The sequence below is a fragment of the Juglans regia genome, chromosome 5 (genome assembly GCF_001411555.2).
Source record: "Juglans regia cultivar Chandler chromosome 5, Walnut 2.0, whole genome shotgun sequence".
NCBI classification, from domain to species: domain Eukaryota; kingdom Viridiplantae; phylum Streptophyta; class Magnoliopsida; order Fagales; family Juglandaceae; genus Juglans; species Juglans regia.
The window spans coordinates 2,848,388-2,858,237 of record NC_049905.1 but is presented as its reverse complement, the minus strand read 5'-3'; the positions used below and the strand labels follow the sequence as shown (position 1 = coordinate 2,858,237).

Sequence of the window (9,850 nt, the reverse complement as noted above, 5' to 3'; positions counted from 1 at the left end):
TTTCTCCATAACTCAACACAAATATGTGTATATGGATATATAAATTGACGACATCCAGCCGACTGATCTATTGGCCAGTCCACAAGCTAGCACCAAATTATTAACTACAGATCGATCTTGTAGAAAATAAATGTAAAATATATTGTTATTATTATTATTATTATTATTATTATTTTCATTTTCAAAAAGAGACGAAGGTCATCTGTCCATGAGTGACATCTTCTCAAATATTACTATAAAAGAACCCTCACTTGTGGCGGAAGGAAGTATATTATGTGACATTATATATAGGTGGAGAGAACCCCTTAAATTCCAAGCCAAATTGGCACTCCCGTATCTGGAATCCATGACTCTTGCCTGGATAAATGTACTAGCTGCGAAAGGACAAGCCTCCCGGGGACTTTTAAGCACATGAAAACCAGGCCATTTCACCCTTCTTTGAGTAGATGCACCAATACCTGTATTCATATACTCCCCATAAAACAGTGTAGAAAGTGCAAAGTTTCCACTCCATTCTGTCCATCCTTCTGGATCAATTAAACCATCTAGGTTAGTCTTCATAAACACAGTTGTGGAATACTTTTTCCATGGCCTACCCAAGAAAGTTCTATATATGTTTTTTACTGCACTGAGATCACTTGCTGACCTAACCCTACAACCTTGAATGGCAATCCCTGTATTCTCATTTGGATTAACTCTACCTCGTGCTGTTATCATGTTGGCTTGGTGGCGCATTGGCCTCCTTACAAAAATGTCAACGTTTTGGAACACCGTCGTGGCGTCACCAAAGATGAAATCAATAGTGCCATAGATGTGGCAGTCACGATAAAATTGCCTTAAAGAGTGCACACAGAGAGTGTCTTGGTAGCCTCTGAAACTGCATCGATAAAACACAGCGCAGTCCAAGCTTACCCTTAGTGCCACAGCTTGGTGTTTTGTAGGGTCCGGCTGTGTTCTCAAATGTGATATCCCTTGCCCAGAAACCATCCCCGGATACATCTACAATCATAAACCATATAGCAAGTACTTATAAAGCTGTGTAGGAGTTTCGAGCAGTGTGGATTCCATGAGCATTTAATGTTATGTCTTATCTTTAAATTGGTACATATAATTCTAAGTGTATCTTAAAGTTTCAATTGTTTTTCTTACCAAATGTGGCCGAGTTCAAAGTGCTAGAACCGTCTAGGACGTTTATGTCACCGATGACAATTGTTTTGTCGATGCCATCACCAACCAACATGACATTCTTCATGTTCGATCCATCCGGTCTCCACTTTCTCATTGTAGACCCCTGATTTCACCAATAATATTTAGATTTTTTGAAGTACATATATAACCAGGTGATTCTTATACAAAAAAACGTGTATAGAGGGGAGTGAGATCTGGGTGATTTGGCAATGTTATAGCTTGGGAACGTGTTGGCTTCTATCAAGCCAACAGTAGTAGATCAATTAATGTTCAATGAATATTGATAATCGGTTTCCCGTTTTAGATTTGAACAGCTATCGCGACTGCATATATATATATATATATATATATATATATATATATACTAGAGCTGGAAACCACTATTTTTGTCTAATCATGTTCTCTAATAGTTTTTCCTTTACATCCTGTTTTTAGACCACATCTAGTCATCTTCTTGTTCTCATTAGTTTCTACACATTTTCTTGTTGCTACGTGGGATGTGGCTATCTGAAATTGTCACAATCCGAATTTTGGAGCCACAAGGTAGTGCGAATCTTAAGGTTGTTATGAATTTTTTGAATTTTCTGTCTTGCATATGTACCATCACTATAGAAAGTTAACTACAACTTGGCATTACCTAGTAGTTAATTGCATGCAGTGTTGATTTTCTGAGCTTTAATCATCGGAAGAGATTTTTATTTTCTTCTTATGGATGCATTATGTCCAGCTTTAATATATAAAAATATATCTTATACTCACAACATAAAATATATATAAATAACTTTCTCGTACCGTATTACTATTATCTATTCAGCATTGACTAACAAATGAAAAATGCTAAAGGAGTTTAAAAAACAATTATAAAAAATTTACTTTTTTACGTGTTAACTATTAATATATTAAAAATCATAAAATTTAAATTTAAGATTTAAATTTTAAAAAAAAATTAACATAATTAGTCTTACAAATAAAAATGTAAATATGTTGCACTACTCTTCCAATATTATGAAATGCTGAGAGCACGACAGCTCGTTGAATTCACGTTGGACCGGCCGGATTAATTTGAATTGATGAATCAAAGTATTAATTGGTAACCTTTTAACTTTTTGAATTGTGAAAGACTGAGTTGATGTCCAGCAAATTACATCTGAAAAGGTGCATGTTTTTCTTTTTCTTTTTCTTATTTTTTTCAAAGTTTCTTTCTCCCAATCTTTTGAACAGGTGCATGTTTGAATCATTCATTTGTGGGCGGCTCGATCACATGAAGAGATAAGATTGGTACTATTTGGGTCATTCAAGACTCAGCTCGATCGCCCGGCCCCTTCCACCCTTTCCTTGGTCATTGAAAAGTACACTTCTGGTCGCTTCTATGCATGCTTCATTTTCTAAAAATATAATTATAATTTTCTCTAAAAATTGTTTTTGTGAATCGAAAAGAAAAAAGAAAAAGAAAAAAAAACTGGATGCTTAGCTAATCTCTCTTTCCGTCACTCTCTCGCCCTCTATCGGTCTCTCAGACCATTTCCTCCCTCTGTCGCTCGCTCTCTCATCTCTGCATCCTCTCTACATAGAGTGAAAGAAAACAAAGAATTTAAGAAATTTTATACTTTCTTTCATCTCCTACACTCTTACCCAACAACCAAAGTAAAGTTCAAAGAAAAACCTTACAGAAACAGAGGAGGAGAGAGAAGGGCGTTAGGGGCTGGATCTCACGATGCATCTTGCTGTGTGGATGACACCGGCAATTTTTGTAGTGGTTTGAGCCAGAACCGGAAGCTAGATCTGCTCCTAACAGTGGTTGTCAGCTCGATGGGTCTTCCTTATGGTGAGTGCACGGCAACTACGAGTGGGAAACATAGGAGAGATCGAGACAAAGCTACTACAACTTGAAGGAGGGCTTCTGTCCGACCTGGTCCTTGGCTACTAACGACGACAAATCACGCGAGGCGAAAAGAGAAAATATATATATTAAATACATATATTTTTCTATGTTAAAGCAAATAGAAAAACAATTCATTCATTGCATTACTGGTGTATGTAAATGATATCATCATCACCAGTAATGAGGATGTTGCAGTAGCTGATTTGAATCAATTTCTCAATTCACAATACAAGCTCAAGGACCTTGGTTCTTTAAAGTACCTCCTTGGCCTTGAGATTGCTTGATCCACCAAAGCAATTACTTTTTCACAGAGGAAGTATGCACTTGAGATACTTTCTGATTCAAGTTATTTGGCCTGCAAGCTTGCTTCATTTCCTATGGATCAAAACCTGAGACTTTCTAAGACAAAAGGCACAACTCTTTCAGATCTACTTTGTTACAGAAGATTAGTGGGACGACTTCTCTATCTAACAATTACCAGACTTGACTTGTCCTTTGCTGTTCAGATTCTAAGTCAATATGTTGCAAATCCTACTGATGTTCATCTAGCAGCTGCTCATCGTGTCCTCAGATATATCAAAAGCAATCCTGGTCAAGGGATATTTTTTCCTTCATCTAGTGATTTGCAACTCAAAGCCTTTTGTGATGCAGACTAGGCTGCATGTAGGGACACCAGAAAATTCATAACTGGCTTTTGTATATTTCTTGGATAATCACTTGTTTTATGGAAATCCAAGAAACAAAACACAGTATCTAGATCTACAGCAAAGGCTGAATACCATGCTATGGCAACAACTACATGTGAGATTACTTGGTTGCAACACCTGCTCAAAGATTTGTCCACACCACAGTCCAAACCAGTTGTGCTCTTTTGTGACAATGAGGCTGCTATTCATAGAGCTGCAAACACAGTTTTCCATAAGCGAACAAAATATTGACATAGATTGTCTTATTGTTCGAGAAAAGTTATTGGCAGGAACTATGAAAACATTGCATGTTTTTCCAATTCATCAAGTGGCAGACATTCTGACTAAGCCTCTCGGCTTCAATTCTTTCTCTAATATTCTCTCCAAGATGGGTGTCATTAACATTTACACTCCATCTTAAGGGAGAATATTAAATTATATAAGTCAAAATTAGTATTACACGTGTATAGCAGTTAGTTATGTTAGTTATTCTTTCTGTATGTGTATAAATAGACGTCAGATACTTGTACAAGAGAAGAGTTCTAATAGTACAATTTCGATACATTTTCTCTCCAAGATCTTTCTCTTTTTGTTCTTTCTTGCATTCCATTTCTTTCTATGTTCAATCTGATAAAGAATGAAATGTCATCATAAAACTAATGAAATCAGTAGAAATTATCCACCCTATATATGACCTCAACATAACAGCAAGACTTAACCTATACTTTTGAACTCAGCTAAAGCCATTATGTATATATGCATGGACAAGATATATTAAATATATATTTTTAAAAATGTTTATTTTTGAAATAATATTATACACCACACTCTCATTCCACTTTTATTTTACTGTGTAAGATATGACATATTTATCTCTGATGATAAAGAATCATCTAATAATGATAAAAGTGTCATATTTTACATAATAAAATAAAAATGAAATGACAGTGTGGTGTTTAAAATTTTCCTTACTTTTACCATATACAGGGGATCAAATTAATTTTCATGGCTTTTAGCATAATATATATAATTGGGTGGGTAAAAGCTGCTAGCGAACCAAGGAAAGTTATATAATTGATCATGAAGCGTTAAATTCAAAAGTCAACAAGTTTGTTGGTAAGTCTATACCATGCAGCCACGTGTTCGTACGGTTTTGAATGGTCCAGATCAAAGCTATATCTCTAGATCATTTAATAATATGAGTCAAAATTAGGAAATTAAGGGTGACGTTCGTAATAATGGTGATGATGTGAAGGCAGATGATGCTTATCAACTTGAGCACTTGTTATTATTTCTTTCTTTAATTTCATTTAGTCATGATACATTGTCTCTCTTTTGATTACGTCCAACTACTCCAAGCCTGTCAGCTTTTTGTCAAAGCTGCATGCAGCACGTATTAATTAACTTCACCTAGCAATTAATTTCTTCATTTTTTTTAAGTACTAGTGTTTGGTTATTTGCTGTTAATCTTTTGATTTTGAGTAGATAAAAAAAAAAAAACTAAATTTATATGCGTCATATCTAGTAATATTAGATACAGTTTTAAAATGTATAAATTTCGTACATTTATTTATTTATTTATTTAAAAAAAGTAAAACTCACTTAATTGTATAGATCATGCTATTATTTTTGGAGCTGATCTCTAAGCTGATGTATTTGATAAAGGTATTTATGGGCAAAAAGCGTTGATTAAGATATATATAGCTCATGATCAGGTACTCAAGAGATTAAGTACATCTTAATTGATTGAAAGATATATGAAATCGTTCTTCAAATTGGACGTACGTTTACCTGCCAAAAGGAGAAAAAAGAAGAAGAAACAACGTGAAAAGTGTACGTGTATGGGATAAAAAAGTAAAATCTAATTAACTTAATTATAAATAGCATAAATATTTAAGATCATGTGCGCCAGCACGGAATTGGACTGGTTCAGAAAAAAATGTACCTAATTTTAAAATCGACTTAATTAGTATTGATTAATCTATATATTATATATTATATATATACGTATATGCCTTCCATTTATATATTATATATATAAGTTAACGATATATATCGTTTAATTTAGAGCAATCCTAGCAAGATAGAGTTCCAATAACACTCTCTCTCTCTCTCTCTCTCTCTCTCTCTCTCTCTCTCTCTCTATATATATATATATATTGAGAACTAGTTCACACAAGAAAATTTTATGTAGATTAAGAAGATAAGAATGAAGTGTTGCTGTCTCTTTTGAGATGACAAGAACGTAAGAATTAATATTTATATACAGAAAAAAGACTTGATCAATCATGATTCCTATTGATTAATAGCCATCAGCAAGTAATCCCACTTGCTATATTTCAGCATATATAAATATATATATATATATATAATAATCATGTGTATGATAATGGTTTAGATCATGATCATCTCCTAATTAATTGCTCCTCCAAGTGCCAAGTGCGTCTCATATATAGTGTCCATTGCCCGTGTGACGTCGTATTGCCACCACTAGGCAATGTTACTAAAAATTCTCTTCTCCTTCAATTCAATAAATTCTTATTATATATTTAGAAGAATGCATCTCAATTTTTTATCAATCACTACTCAAAATTTTGGACTGACTTCAAGTTCTTATAATTAACTTGTATGTCTCTTTCATTAATTAACGCGCAAGATGTATTATATACATGATGAACTAAATATAATCTTATTCATATTTAAAAAATAAAAAATAAATTAAACCTAACCATCTATATATAATTGGCATAAAAATCACATCCCGAGATTATGAAAATTTTAATTAAGCTTTAATTGAGCATGACTTCATTAGTTTTCTAGTTCTTTGGGCAAGCTTATATAATTATTTTAGCTATACAAAAGGATTACGCATAGATTCCCACACAATCAAATGGCCATAAATAATAGCGATCGAAGTCCAGACCTGATCATGAGATAGACACGAATAATTGCTAATTAATTATATATTCTTGTCAATTTTTTTAGTGCAATTAGATGGCTAATTATATAAGATTTCCCATGATAATAAGAGTAATGCTACGTACATATATACAGTCTTAGAACGTGTAAGTTTTGTACATTCTTTTCGAAAAAAATGAGACCCACAATTGGAAATATAATTTTTTATGCATGTCCCAAATTAATTTATCCAATTTCTTTAAAGAGATTATGCGATGTTTATTTGCACACTCTAAAACTACAAATATCATTTGATCTCCGATAATAATGTTGAAACGCGCGGTTCCTTGACTAAGTTCAACTACGCCGGTTTCCCACTAGCATTAATATTTATGTGCAAGTAAACACATAATTAAACGTCGTTTTCTTTGATCGTTTACCGATATTCGAACTGATCATCTGATCTTTTAAGTACTTAAATAATATTCATACGTACTAGTACTAGTACTAGTACTGATTTTTCTAATTTTTTCGTTTTAGCTTTGAATTTTATTAATTAATTGCATATATGGTTTTTATTATCTCCAAGTAGTGTACATATTTGTTTGACCTTTTCATTGTGGCATGGGATGGGGCTTTCTGAAGGTTTCAAGATTCTCATAATTTTTTAATCATGTGATTCTTTTTTCCGACGTGTAATGAAAACGTCCACAAAGACAGGTTCTATCCATCGATGGCCTTTTTAAGCAGCATGAGATCATGAACTGACCATATATGCTGAGTTCAATCTAGCCAGGACCGGCCAAATTCACTACAAGAAAAACGGTATTTTGTGACTAATTTATTGCAACCAAAAGACTTTTCGCAACTAATTTTAACTGTAAATAGTCATTTCGTTGGAATTAACTGGTCGCAAATAAGCAGTTTTCTTGTAGTGATTCTAGCGTATTCGACACTCGTTTGTATTTGTAACCCATCTCAACCCACCTCAACTCGTCTTATTTCATCATTACAATTTTATTAAATTCTCACACAAAATATATATAATAAACAATTCAATTTTTTCAAATTTCAAACAACTTTTCCAAATTTTCACATAAAATATAATAAATAATTCAACTTTTATTCTAATATTTATAAACCATCTCAATCCATCTCAACTCATCTCTGAATCCAAATCATTCCATACAATATCATAGTAAAAGTCCCGAGAACTTGAGTTGATGAAAAGAGATGGCGATGGAGTCTGCCATCTCCACGGCTTTCCCTTTTAGGGTGTATGAGTCAAACTCTAATACGCGAAATATTTTATTAATATATTAATAGAGTTAGAATATTTTGGTACGTATTAGATTTAGTATATATTTGTCTAATATCAAAATAAATTACCAAAAGTTAATCGGTAGTTAATTAATAGTAATTAAATGATAGGGTAAAGCTATGATCATTTATATTATCTAACAAATACCGACTAATAAGATCCCAAAATAAAAATATGTCTAAAAATCATAACATATGTACCTCAATTGATCACACATACAAAAACTCGTATAATTGTCTTTAAAATCCAAATTAATATATGCATATGCAAGGGAGAAAATAATTTTAAAAAAATAACAATATCAATTATATATGGACATGATAAATTTATCACTTTTTCTTTTAAGATCCTTGGGGTGGATTAATGGGCCATCATCATGAATTCGAATTGCATTATATATATATATATATATATATATATATTAATTGACCATATAATCATTTTTCCATCTAAATATGACTGATAAATCAGGTAGACCAGCCTGCAACAGTTGAGTTATATATCTAAATAGCAAGTACTTCAGAAATGGTCAAGCTATTTGAAATGCACGAAACAGATAATCTCGTTTATTAATTAGTAATAAAGAAAAACTTTGATGTTAGATAATATCCCTCCATATCTAAATTAAGGCAGTATGCGTGTTGATCAATACTTAAATTCTTTGTGAGCGGATAGGATCAATTCCAATGATCATGTAAATTAATTAATTAGATCAACTGCATTCATTGATCTTTAGACAACTATTAATATATATTATCCCACTAATTATTGTTGCCACTTGTAGAACATGACATGATCAATTAACTAATTAATTAGCTACAGGAAGACAAACTGATCTAGCTGCCGGTGTGTAAAGCACACCGGCTTCCATGCATGCCGTTGACATGCCAATATTTGATTTGTTAAAAAAAAAAAAGATTTAAATCTCTTACAAATTATTATATAATCATGCCACGACAATGGTGTAAAGATCATCAATACTGTATGTGTTTTCTATACCGGCTTATAAGTAGAAGAACCCACGTAGAGATATTTTCTTTTTTAAAATTATACCAAACTGGATCTCATGGTTATATAATGGCTTATAAATCCCATTTACAGCATATAACAGTACCTTAAAAGGATGAGGGAAGACACGATCATGAACGTCTAAGAACAAAGAATTAGTACTTTCTGAGTGAGATTGGAATATCAAGCCATACCATATAATTAATATACATAATTAATTTGCTCTTAATTAAGCAATAATAATTAATTACATGCATGCAAGAGTAGTAGATTCATTGATCACTGCGTCGGAATTAGCCCATGAATTGATTTGCTGATTCGTTTTATAACTTCTTCTTCGATGATCTATATATATGTAGGGGCATGCAATAAATAAATAAACCGAGAAGTAAGTAATATTAATGCCATATAATTGGGAGCAGCTTGCACTATTAATAATTATATATGGTTGTTCGGCGAAACTATTCAATTATTGAATTAGTCTGGACCCAACAGTATATTATATATAGGTACTACCGCGTACTACTAGTACTGTTGCATATTATATATATATATATATATATATATATATATTCCTAGCTAGATTGATGTATACGGTCATGGATATAATCATGCATGATAAATATATATATGGAAAATTCTATATATACACCATATTATCATTCCACTTTCATCCCATTAAGTATGATGTGATACATTTATCACCATAAATAATCATTTATTGCATACTTCTTTATCATTTAATAGTGATGAATATACCACATACCACTTAGTATGATCAAAATAGAATGAGAGTGTGGTGCACACGTGCGTGCCTACCCCTCGGATCAAGGTTCTTTCAAACTTTTATTCGAATTTGAGTGTTTT

General features: G+C 32.5%; 1 protein-coding gene across 1 annotated transcript; it reads right to left on the bottom strand.

Annotated features, from left to right (window-relative positions):
- Positions 1 to 305: 305 nt before the first annotated feature.
- LOC108987640 (probable pectinesterase/pectinesterase inhibitor 36) lies at positions 306 to 1,304 on the bottom strand (the record flags this gene model as incomplete). The annotated part of the gene is given in 5 exon segments (XM_018960582.1): positions 306 to 353; positions 355 to 936; positions 938 to 999; positions 1,150 to 1,264; positions 1,266 to 1,304. Coding segments are annotated over 5 exon segments (846 nt in total), but the record flags the coding sequence as incomplete, so codon positions are not given.
- Between the last annotated feature and the right edge of the window lie 8,546 nt (positions 1,305 to 9,850).